The 18,475-nt window shown below is 43.6% G+C and overlaps 1 protein-coding gene across 1 annotated transcript; it reads right to left on the bottom strand.

Annotated features, from left to right (window-relative positions):
* Nucleotides 1–5,084: 5,084 nt before the first annotated feature.
* Nucleotides 5,085–16,535, bottom strand: zgc:158376 (uncharacterized protein LOC100101643 homolog). Its single transcript, XM_055223410.1, has 13 exons — nt 16,239–16,535; nt 14,341–14,559; nt 12,522–12,665; nt 11,791–11,877; nt 10,948–11,217; nt 10,636–10,668; nt 9,890–10,441; nt 9,597–9,817; nt 8,036–8,389; nt 7,632–7,795; nt 6,780–6,941; nt 6,219–6,440; nt 5,085–5,781 (listed from the first exon to the last, which is right to left on the bottom strand). Exons 2-13 carry the CDS (start codon nt 14,542–14,544, stop codon nt 5,573–5,575), a joined length of 2,622 nt encoding a protein of 873 aa, XP_055079385.1. The 5' UTR covers nt 14,545–14,559; nt 16,239–16,535; the 3' UTR covers nt 5,085–5,572.
* Between the last annotated feature and the right edge of the window lie 1,940 nt (nt 16,536–18,475).

Here is an 18,475-nt window from a genome sequence, read left to right as displayed (position 1 = left end):
AATGTGAGTGAAGTGTTTTGCCTAAAGACACAACGACAGAACTTGGATCCTCTGACCTTTTGTTTGGGGGACCACTGTTTTAACCACTGAGCTATTTTTTTTACCTTTAAGATAAAAAAAACTATGATGTGATTTAAATACTGTTTGGATTTTAAAGAGGAAATTATTTAGTTTAATACCAACATGTTTTAAATGTGTATTTTTATGAATACAGAGTTGTATAGGCAAATCGGATAGAACTGTCCATAAAAATCTAATATTTACTAAAACAATAGCTTTTACTGGTAGTGTGCTGGGGTGGCAGTGGCTCAGTTGGTGGAGTGTTTGCCCACTGATCTGAAGGTTGGCGGTTTGGATCCCACTCTGCACATAAAAAACATTAGAGCGGTTGCAGGTGTGATTCCATTTCCCACAGATGAATGCTGTTGTGTTCTCGGGCAAGACACTAAACCCCCCTCACCCCTAGTGTCCGTGTGCACTGGTGTGTGAATGTGTGAGTGGTTCTCGATGTAAAGTGCTTTGAGCCTTGAACATTTGAGATACTGTCCAGGTTTAGACTACAGAGCTGTTATATGTTCCCATGTATATTATAGTGTTATTAAGTACGGCTAAGGTCCTCTGCATTTGACCCTTGACCCCCCACCCTTGAACATCACCTGTTAGTTATGAGAGATCCAAGCAGGTGGCGAACTGTCAAATAGAAATGTTACATAGTGCCCCTTTAATGCTCATCATAACTGCAGAAGAGGGGAGCAGACTTTGGAGCGTTGGCCCTGTTCTTTGTGTGGAACAGCAGTAAACTCAGTATAAATGAGAGTGCAGAGGTACAAACAAACCCATCATTTTTATTAGAACACAGTAGTCGCTCAAACATAGCTGCCTTAAGTTGGTCTTTTGTCTTTTACTTTTTGTTCCAACTTCTTCACGTTTTTTACATATTTTTTTTATTCCATCGACTGAAACTGAAGAATCATGGACACAAAAATAATCAAAACAAAGAACAAACGATATGTAAAAATGCCCCTTTTTTCACAAAATCATAAAAAAAAACATTTGGCAGAAATAAAAGTAAACCACGAAGGAGCGACGATCCAGTGCATTTTAAAAGGATATGTTCTGACGTCTGATTGGATAAGAGCTTTACAGATTCAGGGATGTCGTCCAATCAGAGCGCTCTGGTACTTTGTCGCCGGGTGGAGGATATGTGGCGAAAAGAACAGACTCACAGTGAAAACTAAAATAGAAAAATAAAATATAACATTGACCCATTTTTAGAATCGAATATGGCACGAAAACAATAAAAGATATTTACCATTGCCGCGGCAACAGCTAACACACACTATGCTAAAGTGAATTAGCTTTACTGCACCGTTACATCGAAAAACTACATTCAAATATCCCATTTAAGTATGCTATGTGCTAAAGGCTAACAAGGACATTTAGTGCACTTTAAGTATTATAGGATGAAGCGATTTTAAAGAGGGGGTATTTGACTTCTGTGGGGTATTAAAGAGGGGTATTTCACCCCCTTTGCTCTCTGTGCTAAATCACTTCCCTTTCAGGGCGCTATCACAAAACACTCAGCGTGCATCCCAGTAATGAAACTACTGCACATCACATCAGGTTTGTCAAGTTGTTGTGTACAGGTTTGTATCATGTTTTTGTATATTTATGGAGAACTGTCGTGTGGGAGAATGCGTGATGTAGGCTTGTGGGCGGAGCCTTGTACAAGCTCGTACTGCTGATTGTAAGGAGCGTTTGAATAGTACCTGGGAGAGATCACTAGATTACTCAAACATGCCAGGATTACATCTAAAACCTCTTCATGTTTTTGATAAGGGAACAGCGTTAGAACACGGGAGAGCAGAATATCCCCTCTTTAACTGAAAAAAGAAAAATTGTTTAAAATTGTGGGAGAAACATTCTAATTAAAAAAAATAAATCATTCTACATATATCATTTTTTACAGTGTGTTTGAAGGATTGGACATTTAATTCAATGGAGAAACACACGTCTCACATAAGACAAAATTATCTTATTTTGAGTCTAAAATTCAACACGGCTGAACAGTTTGGGAGGTTTGCCAAAAGCCTGTTGATACTTTGCAGCTGATGTCATCAACATTCTCTGGGGGTGTGATGCTAACTGTAGGCACTGCTCTGTCAAACTCTGTTAGACTTTAGTCTGAGCTTTGTTTTAACACAATCTGACCATAAAGACCTGACTTATCTGAAGTACAACAGGTGAGATGATTTGTGCTGTTAAACAAGTCCCTCTCAAATAAGTCACGATCTAGTTAGCATTAGGCAACAGTTTTTCAGTGAGTCACTCACTTTTTGGAAAACATCCAAACTGCTATACCAGTTTGGATGTTTTCAAGAGTTTTCAGACTAAAGCTTTTTTTTTCAGTGTTTGCTAATGAGTGCATTGTGTCTCCATGGTAACTGCTGAACATTCTGCCATAGAACACCCCCAGAGCGATGTCACTGCACAGTATCAATTAAAATGTCGTATACTCTTCCCTCAGCTCCTTGTTTGAACAGCAGGGCCGGTGCAGTAAAGATAACCACTCACAGCTAACATTACGAAACATTTCAGATTTTAAACTTTTAAAAAATATTACCCACAACCCCTCTCAGTGCGCAGCCAGTTCACACAATTAAAAAAATATGACAACTAAAACAAAAGAAACGCATCAAAAACATGTACAAAATGTTACAGAGAAAAGGAGGTTTTTGTGTTGAAAGAAATGGGGTAAAAAAAACAAAAAACAGGAATGACTCAGATGGCGAGAAATAAATACAAAAGACCTGAGAAACAAACAGAAAAACTGAAATAAATCAGGCTCAGTTTGGACCATAAACACGACGTCAGTGTGAAAGGACGCCGCACACCGCCGGCTCCAAAACCCGGCTTCAGTGTGACTGGACGCCACACTCCGCTGGCTCCAAAAACACAACGTGGGCGTGAAAGGACGCTGCACGCCGTTGGCTCCGGCTCCAAAAGCACGACGTCCGTGTGACTGGACGGCGCACGCCGCCGGCTCCAGACCCATCACTGTAACACTTAGCACAAGTACGATATATATATTGTTGATAAATGATAATACTGAAACTACCTGATTCTGCTGCTGTGTCAGTGGAGTACAGCAGTTGCAGTCGTTTGTGTCTGTGGGTACAGCAGTTTCCATATTAGGTATAAAGTAGTTTCAATATTATCACTTATCGAGATATTCCTCTGTAGCAATACATCGTGCTGTGATCATGACAGGCCTATGTAATTGTGAATGAACGCCGCACGCCGTACACCGCACGCCCCCAGCTCCACAAACCCGGCACACATGGGACTTTACACTATGGAACATTCTATTATTATTACATTATCATTATGAGCATATGGAAGAGGTCTAAACATTTGATGTGGTTATAACGATGGAGAGGTTATATTTTATTCTTCATATGTTAAATATTGTTTTATCTTCATGAGGAAATTAATTTGTTTAATACCAAAGTATCTGAATACGGTCTGCATTAGAATGTTTATAGAATCACCAAATAAAATTAGAAAATACCTTTTAAAAATCTAAGAAATCTGACTAGATTTGTCATTTTGAGGAATTTGACTAGAATAACTGTCATTTTGAATACTGGTAGTGTGCTCCTGTCATAGATTCCTATAGGTTTGAGATACTGTCCTGGTCTGAATACAGAGCTGTTAGCTCTTACTATGCATTTCACTTTCGGAATAAATTGAATTAAAAATGTGTTTTCTGGGAGGAAAGTTTATATCACAGGCTGTGAATATGATCACCCACACTGTTTGGCTCCAGTTAAATGAAGCTCATCGAGGCTAGAACAGTTATACAGGGCCAATTTGGAGCCAAGTTCCACGTTTGGAATTTTGACTGCAAGTATCATAGCAACCAAAGAGCCAATCAGGAGTGAGACTGATGAAGGTAACGTCCTGCCTGAACCACTGGTTTAGCAGGGAGCGGGCACTTGGCAACAGGTTTGATTGACAGCATTGCTAACACTAGTGGGAGCGACCTTGGGGAAAGAAGGCGCCTGATTTATCTGTTATTAATGTTCATATCTTGATTTACAGACACAATAGGGGAATTTAAAAAACAGGATCATGTAAAGCAAGTTAATACGAACATTTTAAGAGCAAAGTGATGAGCCTGACAGAGAGAAGAGCCATTTTTTCAATGTAAAGTGAATTGGAGTCAGAGTCGATGGAGTCGAAGCACGGCCATGATCACTTCCTATTTGGAACACAGCAGCTAGCAGGTTAGCCATGTCCATTTATATATAGTCTATGGCTTATAGTGAGTAAGGTTCACTTTACAGTCCTCTGCATTTGACCCATCCTTCAGTTCCACCTGTCAGGAGGAGGGCTTTCAAAAATCGAAAATCAGACACTAATCGATATTAAATCTAGTACTGAACTACTAGATGCTGATTTGAGCAGTTAGCGATACAAAAAAAGATCATGTAAATAGGACAAAATTTGAGCTTTCCTAAACACTTTTTGTATGAATTTGAGCTCAATTAGAACCAATAGAAAACCTCGTGGTAACCTATAAAGTCCGACTGTTTTGTATATTTTAGTATCAGAATCGATATTGAGTCTCTTCCTTAGTATAAAAATCAAGTTGTAAATTTTAGTATCGTGACAACACTAGTCAGGAGCAGTTAAATCCAACTTCGGAGCAGGTAGCAAATCCTCCAACAAGAAATGTTATATAGTGAAGCTTTAATACGCATAAACCCACTCAACCGTAGAGGCCTGTCTCAAGTAGCACTGATAAAATACCATTAATAAACGGGTAATACTTTAAATGAGGAGGTGGACTGTGATTGGCTGGCTGGAGACTGGGCGTGCGACGTGATTGGCTGAGATGGTTGATATGAGGACTGGGCGTGCGTCGTGATTGGCTGGAGGACAATGTCATTTACAGTAAACTACAGATATTTACACAGAACGATATGTACACAGTGAGAAGGAGGCAAGGCGGAGGAGCGACCATTTTGAGGAGGAGGAGCTAAAATGGCCGCTCTGACGCCGAGGCTCTTCTGTTTCTCTTTTCCCTGTTTGTACCAAAAACGCAGAAACACGAAACGCCACAGGCCACAAGATGATTCCACACGCCCAGAACAGAAACCAGGTCTAAATCAGGACTAAACCAGATCAAAGGAACTAAACCAGAACTTAACCAGGACTAAACAGGGACTACGGGAGGACTAAAGAGAAGAACCGGCACTGAAAACCAAGGACTAAACCAGGACTAAACCAAGATTAAACCAGGTCTTAACTAGATCTAAACCAGGACTAAACCTGGTCTCCTCTGTGTTCTTTTGGAGGATCTAAATGTGGTGTTTAGCGCTTCGTGTCTCTGCTTCGTCCAAACTCTAACATCTCCACTGATAAATATGTACAGGAAGTGACATCACGGCGTTTCCTCTCTGCGCTCGGCCATTCACAATAATAATAATAATAATAAATACTGTCAGACGCTTTGCATCGTGGGAAACGCAGTCCTGATTGAGTGGTGGTTGTAGTAGTGTAGTCTTTAGCTGTTCTTTAGCAGCGTCCTGTCATCGGGCGGACAGGAAGTGGCGGAGGGGGGACAGGACGTGGCGGCTGCCGCAGAGGATGATGGGAGATGTAGGAGCTGGGCGGAGTCTGAGGAGAGCTGAGGACAACAGCGCAGATCCACGGTCTGAAGAGAAGAGCAGCGGCGAAGGAGAGGAACGCACTGCTCTGACAGGCGGGCGCAACCTGAAGGACCAGCATGTATGAAAAGAGATTTAAAAGCCCGAAATGTGTTATAATGAGATCACAAACATACCCGAAGATCTGATCTCATTTACACAGGTTTAACACTCAAACCCTGTATATTTAGGCTGAGTTCTTCTCTCAAACTGAAAACACTCTGTTCCACCTCGTGATGTCATGCTGTAATACAGGTAGTGCTCCACTGTGTTTTGAAACTCCATACGCCTTCACTAAAATCATTTGGATCATTTCAGACCTGGAATTGACAATCCCTATCGAATAAAGGTAAAATGAGCTATTAACTTGAAAACTACCACTTCACAATGTCACAGGGTGAAACAGAGCATTTTGAGCTTTGGAGATGTAGATAGACTAATAATAACGGGTTACTCGTACATGTGTGAGTAAAAGAAAACAACTTCAGCTCTCTCTTCTCTTACCTGCCAGACTTAGGTGTGTCAGCCTCTCTCGGAGCGGGGACAGCCCTGAGGTGAGCGTGACGATGCTTTGGTCAGACAGTAGGGGGCAGTAGCTCAAGTCCAGCCTCTGGAGGTGCGGCGTGTAGCGCAGCAGCAAACGAGACGTGGCGTCTGTTAGCTCCAAACCGGCCAATCGCAGCTCAGTCACTCCCTGGAAACGCCCACCCCTGCTGTCGCCGTGTGCTGTGGGCCAATCAGAGAGGAGCTCATGGTGAGGGAGAAGATTTAGACATTTGAATCGCTGGTTTTGTCACGATTTATTCGAGATTCAAATAAAAATATGTTAAGTGCTGTCTAAAACAGTGGTTCACAGACTGGGGTGCATGTTCTACAGGTGGTAGGAGGCGCCCTCTGGGGAGAGCCACAGCATCAACGGGTGGCACATGTATGGAGCAGCATGTTGTTGATTTTAGAAAATAAAATCTGAACTTTACAGTTGAAGCATCTTAGGGGGCGGGGCTTACACACAGGAGCCTCAGGGAGTGGAGCCTACCTATGCGAGCCTCAGGGAGTGTGGCTTACCTATGCGAGCCTCAGGGGGCGGGGCTAGTAGCTCCTTCAGGTGAGAGTCCTTCAGGTCCTCGACGCGGCTCAGGTCCAACAGCCTCAGACAGGGACAGACGGTGAGACACAGAGCGGAGACAGACGCCCACAGACATCCACACAGGATCAACTGCTCCAGACCTGAGGAAGGGGAAAGGGGAGGGAGAGAGGGGAGGGGGGGGGGGGGGGGGGGGGGGGCAGAGAGGGACAGGAAGGGGGGAGAGAAGGAAAGGGGGAGGGGAGAGGGAGAAAGGAGAGAGGGAGGGATAGGGAGGGGAAGGGGATGGAGGGGAGAGTGGGGAGCAGGGAGGGAAAGATGTAGGGAGGGGGGAAAGAGAGAGGAAGGAAGTAGAGAGGGCAGAAGGAGAGAGGGAGGAAGGAGAGAGGGAGTTCAGTATCAGTAAATAAAATGTTATTGCTTTTACATATTCATTTTATAGAAATGAATCACTTCCTTGTGCAACTGTGGAGTGGGATACAAATCTGTCAAGACAGGAACCTGATCCAACTGTCAATTTTAATGTTGTATGTTGTAGTGACACTTCCTCAGAGCTGTGTTTGGGAACTACAGCTCTGAGGAAGGTGTCACTCAAAAGCACCAACATATTTTAGTTCTATTCACATGTAAACACATGGAACCAGATCATTTTCCACATGTGCGCAGAGTTCTGTGGCACAAGACCTTGTCACATCTTTAGTATGTCTGTTTTGTCTGAACTAAGTTAGGAATTAATAAAACATAACTGGAGTGAATAGACCAGAGATGAGCCAGAGATGAGACCAGACCAGATCAGAGATCAGGATCAGGACCAGAGACCAGAGCAGACTCACCCTGCAGGCGGTTGAGGAGCCACATGAGCTGTTTCTTGGAGATGTTGGTGGAGCCGAGGTTCAGGGAGATGGGCTGTCGTCGAATGATTCCACTGAGCATCGGAGCCGTGATAGACCTCTGCCGACTCAGGTCAATGTGAGCCCAGAGACGCTTGTCACAGCACCTGAAAACACAACGTCATTTAGATATCTGGACATCTGACCCTCTGACCCATCTGCTCCATCTGACCCTCTCCCGTCTCGTCCTCCTCTCCTGTCTCCTATTTTCCTTCTACTACTCCTCCTCCTCCTCTATTTGTCCTCCCATCCCCCCCCCCCCTCCTCTTTTGTCTCCTATTCCCTTCCTCCCTTTCTCCTCGTCCTCTCCTCTCGTGTTTCTTCTTCTTCTCCTCCTCAGTTCATACCATCGACTCCATGTGCGGCACACCCTCATGCAGACGCAGAGCTCTCGGTGACTCAGGTGAGCAAACACTCGGACCCAGGTGTCTCTGTGCAGGATGTGGGCGTGTCCTGTCGTCAGGGGCAACAGTGAGGGCTCAGGGCAGTGTGGTGGCGGCTTCACCAGGTGGCGCTCCAAAGGACGGGGGGGCCTGGGGGGGCAGGGCGGGGCGGGCAGTCTGCAGCGGGGAAGGGGCAGGGAGGACACGCTCCCTGCACTGCCGTTGGGAACAGAACTGCCATTGGCCGAGGGCAGAGAGGGGGCGGAGCTGAGGCGAGCGCTGGAAGCGGAGGGTTTAGAGCGAAGTTTCGACCGACTCCTAGAGAGAGAGACAAAGAAAGAAAAAGATTAAATGCTGCAACAAATTCAAATTATTATTAGATGTTTTGAGTTATAAGATTATGAAAATGAAACGTTAACACAAAAATCCTCCCTTATGAAATCTGTCCACTGGACAAATCGTTGTAGGAGACGTTTTGCTGCTCATCCAAGCCCAAGCACTGAAGAAGCGGCTTGGATGAGCAGCAAAACGTCTTCACTCCTGTAATGCTTTGTCCAGTTGACAGATTTGAACTTCGTTTTTTGCTATGGATCAGACCCGGACGACTGAGGGTCTACACAGACACTTATGAATTGTGAATATCCAAATTATTTACCTCAATGTGTTTATAAGCACTTTCCACTCTGGGACAAGAATGGAGTTTTGTGTCACAGTAAACCTGACAAGAACTACCATGCTAACGCATACCTGATTTTCTGACAATAAAATGCTTTGGAATAGATGCAGAGGGAACACAGTGGACTGAGTTTCACCTCAAGAGCTGCTTATACAATATATCTGTACTGGGGCGGGACACATTTGGCTCAAATACATGGAGTAAAAATCAGAGAGAATGCTTTAATCGTTATGGCAACTGTCCTAATATTACATCATTATGAAAAGCATGGGTAGAATCACAGACTGTATAAAGAAATGGATTAAGCGTGTGTGACAGCGTTCAGTTACAGTCAAATGAAGCTTATTGAAGTTAGGAGTTATAGAGGCCATTTTGGAGCAGAGTTCCATATTAGGAATTTTGACTGCGAGTATCATAGCAAACAAAGAGCCAATCTGGAGCGAGGCTGTTGAAGCTAATGCTCCTTCCCATCCGCACCGCTGGTTTAGCAGGGAGCAGGCACTTCTTCAAACCTGTTGCTGAAGCTTGAGAGAGAGACCTCAGGGAAAGAAGGCACCTAATTAGTTTTTTATGAATGTTCATATCTTGAGTTATGGACACAATAGTGAAATTAAAACACCAGAATCATGTAGAACAGGTTAATATGACCATTTCAAGACCAAAATTACGAGCCTGTCAGCAGCAGTTATAGAGAGGGACCACAGTTTGTCTATGCTCACTTCCTCTTTGGAATGTGGTGGCTAGCAGGGTTAGCTATGTTGCTTTATATATACAGTCTATGGGTTGAATGTTGTGATGTCATCTGAAGCCCAGGTATAGTGACCCTGAGGCTGCGCTGTGATTGGTTACCTGGCATTGCCCTTGGCCCCGCCTCCTGAGGCCGTGCTGTGCCTGTGATTGGTGGAGGAGTTTTCCTTCTCACCGCCCGCTCCGGCGCCACGGCGGCCATTCCTAGAGTCAGCACCATTGTTGCGCTGCTTTGACACAAACACATCATGTGGTCCAGACGCAGACATCTGATTGGACGATAGTGGAGAGGGGAGAGACGACTTCCGGTCTCTGCGCTCCTCCTGAAACAAATAATAATTGGGTCTATAGTTGACTTGTGTTAACTGTGTAACTCTGTTTAAGCTGAAACGTACCTCGTCTTCATCCGTCTCCATGGTCTTCCTCTTAAGTGTTAATCCCTCCCCCCTCCTCTTAGGCTCCTCCCTCTCCTCTCCATCCTCGCCGCGCCCGCCCGTCGTGTCGTCTGATTCGTCGCTGGCACTGAACCCAAGCTCGGCCAATCGTCTCTCTCTCTCCTTCTCCCTCTCCTTTTCTCGTTCTTTCTCCCTCTCTTTCTCTCGCTCCCGCTCTTTCTCGCGTTCGCTGTGTTTGCGGTCTCTGTGGGCGGGGCTGAAGGGTGAAGTGGGTGGGCTTGGGCCTCTCTGATTGGCTGCATCGCTGTCTGAGTCACTGGAGTCAGACTCAGAGGATGAAGAGGAGGAGGACGACGAGAGCCTTCGCTCCAACAGACACATGCGTTTGAACCGCTCCAGTTTCTCGCGCTGGTGTGACCGCTGGTCCTGATTAGAGGAACCCGAAGCCCCGCCCCCCGAGGCCCCACTCCCTGAGCCCGACTGAGACGAGCCCTGAGTCCCGCCCCCAGAACCTGGACCAGAACCAGAACCGTTCTCCTCAGACTTCGGCTTCTGTGGAGAACCAAAGACCTGCTGTTAGGGCATCAGTGTCTCAGTCCCGGTCTCAGTCCCGGTCTCAGTCCCGGTCTCAGTCCCGGTCTCAGTCCCGGTCTCAGTCCCGGTCTCAGTCCCGGTCTCAGTCCCGGTCTCAGTCCCGGTCTCAGTCCCGGTCTCAGTCCCGGTCTCAGTTCCATTTCGGTTCTTACCTTTTTGAGTCGTTTCTCGTGATTTCCTTTGATCTGAAACAGAAACACAAACATGTTAAATACATTTCTTTTCAGTCCAAATATTCTACACATTCTACAACCTGATGCTGTGTCCCAAAGTTTAACCTCTGAGAGTCAGAGTTTTAAATGAAATATACAGTATCTTTTTGATAGAGATTTGTTCCACAAACTTTCCATTTTAATCTTGCAGTTTTTTTCTTTCTTTCTAAAGTTCAACACAGTTGGTTCTGTGTGTTTGAATAAAGCACAATTTTTTAATGCTGAACAGAAATATGGCGGCTGTATTCTCACCTTCTTTTTGCCGCTGTCAGGCACCGGGTCTTTCTCCTTCTTCCTCTTGTGGCTGTCGTTGCTCCGTCCCTCTGCTCTTCCCTCGTTTGACCTACCCTCCCCCCCTCTGACCTCTGACCCTCGACCTCCCTCCGCTCGGCTCTCGCTGCTGCGCGACACCTCCTCTCCTGAAGGGGGCGCCTTCTTTTTGGGCGGAGGGTCATCTGTGATCTTCCAGCGACCAACCTCGCCATTATCGAGTCGCCGTTTCCCCGAACCGTCGGTTTGGTCCTGGAGCCAGAGGAGCAAAGATAAGTACGAGTAAATGTGTAAAAGTACACACACACATTCTATAGGCCGATCAAATTTAACACAGATGGGGGCAGCCAAAATGTTATTAAAATGCAGATTATAGTAATAATGAGGTCAAGGGTCTTGTTACTAATAAAACTATTAAAGTTTATTTATTTTGCATGGATATAAAATGCAAAAAAGGAGAGGAAGAAAGAGACTTGTATTAATGCCTCCACCATATGAATACATAAAACTGAACTATCATCAGAGTGGTCTCTAGTTTTATAGCCTGGACCCTACGCAAAGGCCTGGTTTGATGCAAGGATTATGTCCCCCCCCAGGCCACAGCCCCACAGGCCACGTATCATCTGAGGTTTACAATCATAGCTTTACATCCCCAATGCTAACACTTAAACACATATTTTACACTAATCGCCTAAGACCCCATGGGTCATAAGGACTGATGAATGTGACATTGTGTAAAATGAATGTATGTTTTATGTGTGTGTGTGTGTGTGTGTGTATATATATAGATTTATATTTGTATTTATTTAGATTTTATTGACTCACTTTGCTGGTCTTGCCCTCCTTGTGGCATTTGGGGCATTCCCAACAGTTCGGGATCTCGTCGTTGATGATGCCTTCAGCTTTACCCATCTGAAACAGAATCCACAGACATAATTATTATCAGCTCCACTCAGCAGGTTAACCCTATAGCGTCGGATGTTGTCGTCGCTGATAGAGTGCGGTTGCAGACTCTACAGTACCGTAGCTCCGCAACTGGTTGTGCTCTCATGTAAATTCAACCAGCGTCTCAAAGCAGAGGCATGGGGCTATGTAAATATTTTACCATCATTACAGTAATCTCAGTCACTTATTTGATGCGTAAAAGAAAAAATATGGATAGATATGTAAAATAGAGGTAGTTGTGTAAAAGAAAATGCAGTAAATTCTGATACTTCCGTTAACATGATTTTTATGGCTAAAAAAAGAATAAAAGTCTACGTGAGCTATACTGGTCTATAGTGTACTCAGTCCTTAAAGGGTTAAGTACAACATGTACCTCAGGCCTCTAAGGTTAGAGATCAGTCTGGTGGTGCTTTGGTGGTGCTTTGGTGGTGCTTTGGTGGTGCTTTGGTGGTGCTTTGGTGGTGCTTCAAGTCACTATTTTGTCAGCTGGGGTGAATTATCTCATCTGGTGAGACTGTGGGTGTGTTTTGGTGGTGTATGGTTGATGTTCTGACGGTGTTTTGGTCATATTTTGGTGATCTTTTGATGATATTTCATCTGTATTTCAGTACCTTTAAACAGCTGGGGTGAATGATCTCATTACAGATGGTACACTCCATGAGGCACAGGCTGAACTTGTCGTCTGGGTCGTCCACTGTGTCCTCTTTGCCCGCCTCTCCACAGACCAGACACACAGCTGTGTGGGGTAGGACCGGCTGCAGGAAGAAAACAAGATTAACATGTTTTATGAGTTTCACTTTCGTTTTTGACACTCCACTGCCCTCCCGTTGCTTTTCTGCGCTAAGTCACTCCCCTTCAAAGTGCTATCACAACACAATCAGAGTACATCCCACCAATGAAACTCCTGCACATCACATCAGGTTTGTCAAGTTATTGTGTACAGTTTTGTAACATGTTTTTGTATATTTATGGAGAATTGTTGCATGGGTGATGTAGGCTTGTGGGCGGAGTCTTGTACAGACTCGTATTGCTAACCGTAAGGAGGGTATGAATAGGGCCCAGGAGAGATCGTTAACTTACTCAAACATGCATAGATGACATCTAAAACCTCTTCACGTTTTTGATGAGGGAACAACGTTAGAACATGGGAGAAGGTGCCAAAAAAACCCACTTGATTCATACAGCTCTTTACTCTTTAAAGGCCTAGACCTGATCCATGCTAAATGTTATCTTTAGATGTGAAAAGAGTTCACTGAACAGTGAAAATATAGTATAAGGGGTGTGCTTAATTATATGTAGTATTCAATGACTATAGTCATTTCTGGATAACATGAAAACCGCTTTAAATACTCTATGGCAACAGTTCAATAAGCAAGCCAAGTCAATAAATTCCATCTTTTGAATGGAACACGGTCCTCACAAATCCTTCAAATGTCTCAAGAATCATTTGGCCCGTGAACCATGGGTTTGGCATATGTCCATTTACAACAGTGAGTGTAGAAACTCACATGTTAAATAAAACAAACACTATGATCAATGTGTTTGTATGTGGCTCTCAGTCCTGTAACTGTAGAGAAATAACGATGCTGCAGATGCACTGATCCTGAAGCAGAGCTATGACATCATCTCTGGATGAAACCAGTGTGCAGTTACCATGGAAACAGCTCCATGTTTGTTTCTGATGCTCCTCGAAATGAAGACCATCTCACCTCAGAGCACAGGCCTCAGGAAGACCAACCAACAAACTACAGGTCATTACGTTTCTCTATGTTAAACTACACTGTTCTATAGTGAGCAATAAAGCTGTCAAAAGTATCGAAAATCTGATTCTAATCGATAGTAAAACTAGTATCGAAACTAGACCCTTATTTTTGGCAGGTATCAATACTAAAAAAGTCTCAATGACAGGACAGAAATGAACCTTTCCTGAACAACAAGTATAAGACACACAGACTAGTATACACCATGGACCACTATGGAACCTACGTGGACGACTGAGGAATTACACAAATATAAGGCCACATGGGAATATAAAAAAGTACTACTATTTAATGTGGAAAATCACAGTATATTGTCTAAAGAAACAGTATAGGAATCAAGTTTGAAATAATAGTAAAATAAAAACACTGCCAGGTTAGAAAAAAACATTTTCACCTTATTTATATTTAGTTTAGTTTTTTTGTATAGTGACATGTTCAGTGCTCCTCACCGCTGTGCAGATGTGCTGTGTGTTATGTATGTTTGGGGCCTCACTGCGGTGCGTATGTATATGTATATATACACAAGCGTGTGTGTGATTATATATATATATATATATACATATATACACACACTAATAATAATAAACTACATATATATATATTTATATATACACACACATACACATATATACACATATATATTTATACATATATGTTTGGGGCTTCTCACCGCGGTGCACTGTCGCAGCAGACATGACTGCTTCATTCTTCCTGGTCCTCCAAACTTCTTCATGTCTTTGCAGAAGTGGCACTCTCCACACTCTGTGCGCAGACAGGCCTGGCACCGTCTGCAGCGCGTCCTCCGTCTACGAGCTCCGCCTGCTCCGCCCCCCACGCCCCCCGCCCCCACCGGAGGGCCCTTAGCGCCGGACATCACCCCCCCGGTCAGCTACGGACAACACATAAACATACATGTAAATATAAAAAAACAAAAATACTAAATCCAACTTGTGATGATCTGTTCCAATACAGACCCCTTTTCCTACTTTACAGTGACATCACGCTGAGGGGGGTTCTACATGTATGTCTATGTCAGAATGTTCAGCAGTTACCATGGTGACACACACTGACAGAAACTTTAAATATAGTCTGAAAACTAAAATACTAAAGAACACATTTTCAGGAGCCTGCAATCAGTCCAAGTGTTCATGGTCCTGTTTAATAAGGAAAATGTAAATACTGTTTAAGACATCTTTCCTCTTTTATGGTTATGCCAATACAATAATCAGCTATCTGTGACTTTGGAACATGCCAATGTGCAAGAGCTGCAAGATTAACCACAATCGAATCAATATCACAATGCAACAAGCAAAGGGTTAAAATGCTTAAGTATTATCATTCCTTCATTAAAAAAAAAAAATCCCTAATCTCTATTCTGCAAACAAACATTTAACCCTGTAGTTTAGAGCTGTACAAATATGTTCTGTTTGTCAGATGCCCTCCCTGTGTGACAGATGACCTCCCTGTAGTTTAGATTTGTACAAAGATGTTGTGAAATGTGATTCTTGTATTACTTTGTCAATTCATATTTCAGTCTTTTTGTCTGTTCTTTTGGACGTGTCTAAAATGTGAACTTTGAATTATTTAAACACAAAATCATAAAACTAATCGTAATCACAATGCTTTTCAGAAATATCATAACTAGATATTTTTCAGTCTATAGTCCCTGTTGTTTAGATTCTGGGAGGTAAAAAGAGTCTTCTCCACATAACCACACCATAGTTTAAATGTTAATTATCATACTTATTAGCCGAGATTATAGTTTTAAGTATATGCAAATTATCATAAAAATCATTTTGAAACTATTTCAATGTAAAAATGTTTACATCTGCCCAACTATACAAATTCTACAGGAAGGATTACAATGAAACTGACTCGTGTATATGCATAATAAAGAATAATTATAGTTATTTACAGTATTCATAATTACAGTGATTTTGCATCCTCACGTTAGTCTGTTTATGTGAAGAATCCACTAAACCCAGTGACACCTGCGCACTGTCCTTCCCCATTCACTCTCCCATTGTTTATACCAGACTCATTTAGATCCTCACTCTCCTACATTTCATTTATTTATCCACTAATTATGTTCAATATTCAACACCACCCGCTCGGTTTCATTTAGCTGCAGAATTTTTTCTATTTAGAAAAAAAGGAATAATGCAGATTTTGAGTAACTAAATGTCTGAAATCACAGCCAAATCTCTGCAGCAGCGGTTAGCATCCAACAATACTGAAGCAGCGGGTAGCGGCTAAAGGCTAATGGCTAAAGCATCCTCCACATTTACATTCACATGCGCCAATCTAAAACAACCAACGACTAAAATGTGACTGGGCATTTTTCACAAACACGTATCAGCAGCTGCTCCAAGTGTCGGAACATTTCACGGCGCGAAGGAAACGTAAAAACAGACTTCAGATTTGTGAGAAAGGCGCTAGCGTGCTAACAGGCTAACGTCCGCTTCATTATTACATAAACACATCGCGCATTTTGGCCATTTTTGAGGTTATTAAAAATTTAAAAATCACAGAATGGACAGAAATAGGTGGGCAGAATGTTAAACTCACCTTTTAATTTCCTGTGGCATGCCCTTGAGACGCTCATTAGAATGTATGCAGTAATTTCTTCAAGCAGCTCTTCCTTTGGTTAGCACTTAGCCTTCGTTAGCATCACAGTACAATGCAGCGCTCCCATGTTGTTAGCCGAGCATTAGCAGCCGTTAGCGCCCCGAGTCCGAGGCGTCCGAACCGCGGGCTGAAGGCTCCGGTACCGGGCCGAACCAGAACGGTCTGTCCGTGCGAGTCCAGCGGGAAACAGCGTCTCTCTGCCCGGGCACACACACACACGCCACCGCTGCTGCGTCTCTGGGCTGGACGAGGATGCACTGGACTACAGGACTACAAACATGGCGGCGCTGCAGGAGGAGAGGTAAAAACACTGCCAAAGGGATCATGTGCAGAACTTAAAGGTCCAATATTACGCAAAATGGACTCTTGTGAGCTTAAAGCCATGTTATAATACTGTTACCTCCTCAAAAACATACATGAAGTTGTGTTTTGTTTCATTCACACATGTTTGAGTAACCCTTTATTATTAGTCTGTCTACATCTCCAATGCTCAGAATGCTCTGTTCCTTGTGATGTCATGAAGCGATAGTTTTCAAGTTAACGGCTCCTTTTACCTTTAGTTCAGTAGAGCTTGGGAATTCCTGGGCTGAAATTATCCAAATGATTCTAGTGAAGGTGTATGGAGTTTTAAAATTCAGTGGAGCACTTCCTGTATCACCACATTGATTCTTTGTATAGGTTCATGTTTTTATTTGCACTGCACTGATAAATAACAAATCTCCACATCTGTCCCTCCTCTCTGCCACGATCCCTCATCTGTACCACTATCCCTCCTCTGTACCACTGTCCTTTCTCTGCACTACTGTCCTTCGTCTGTACCACTGCCCCTCCTCTGTACCACTGTACCACTGTTCCTCCTCTGCACCGTCTTCACCTTGACAGTATTAAGATTCTATTTTTAACTTGACTCCGTTATTTAGCATCTGCTGTCCACCAGAGGGCGCCAAACACTGTCCCAGAATTCCTAACCATTTTAGGAATTTAAATTCATTTCAGAAATACTGTGAATGACAGATTATTTAACTAAAATCAGGTTTATCTAAAAGTTTATTTGTATTTGCCCAGAGGAGGAATACACTTGAGCTGTGGTTCTTCTGAAAGAATCACAGCTCAGAAGAGTATCTCTTCAAACATCTCTGATGTGGGCAATATTTCAAATCATGATTCAAATGTGATCAGTTACACAGCCCTTTTGTACACGTGGAGATGTAAACACACTAACCGTGCAATAAACCCAACCGAAATGAGAAAAAGTGGCCAAAAAGTTGCACAATAGGGCTTTAAGAATAAAAAGTAAAATGGGTAGGGCTGCAGTTGATTTGTATGTATGGTACAGAGGAGGGATAGTTGTGCAGAGGAGGGATAGTGGTACAGAGGAAGAGAGTGAATGTATGGTACAGAGGATAGTGGTACAGAGGAGGGACAATGGTACAGAGGAGAGCAAAGACATTCTGATGTGAGTGAGAAGATTTAACCCACTGAGCTAATTTTATATTTTAATTGCACGTAAAATTTTGTGCATTTTATTCATAATGTTTAGCTTTTTGCAGGAGAGTGCAAAAAGTTTATATAAAAGTAGAGTTTATATCACAGCCACGCCCCCTTTTAAGGCATGCCCACTCTAGCCACGCCTCTTTTAGCCAGGCATATCTCACGGGGTTGTTCACTCTGAGGTGATGGTGTCAGAGGTGATTTGGCTAGAGGATGAGGATGATGGGGTCAGAGGATGAGGGTGATGGGATCAGAGGATGAGGATGATGGGGACAGAGGATGAGGATGATGGGGTCAGAGGATGAGGGTGATGGGGTCAGGGGATGAGGGTGATGAGGTCAGATTGGTCTGACTGCCTTTGCTCTAATTGGGTCTGCTCCGATTGGCTGTGTTCCGATTGGCTCTTCTCTGATTGACTGGTTTCTGATTGGCTGTGTTCTGATTGGCTGTGCTCTGATTGGCTGTGTTCTGATTGGCTGTGCTCTGTGGGCATGCTCAGACCTGACGAGGTGCAGAGGGCTTCTCTGGGAGCTGTCACTGTCCCTGGGAAAGCTCAGATTTGTGCCGACGCAGCAAAATGCCAGTGTCTCCTTTCGCCCCTGTCACGGCACGTTTTACAAAAAATTATTAAAATGCCACATCCCCCTCTCCCCCATCCTGCCCCTGTCGCACCCTGTCACACCATC

This window comes from Periophthalmus magnuspinnatus, chromosome 8 (assembly GCF_009829125.3).
Source record: "Periophthalmus magnuspinnatus isolate fPerMag1 chromosome 8, fPerMag1.2.pri, whole genome shotgun sequence".
Taxonomy (NCBI): Eukaryota; Metazoa; Chordata; class Actinopteri; order Gobiiformes; family Gobiidae; genus Periophthalmus; species Periophthalmus magnuspinnatus.
The sequence above is the reverse complement of the archived record's forward strand: the minus strand, read 5'-3'. Positions and strand labels throughout refer to the sequence as shown.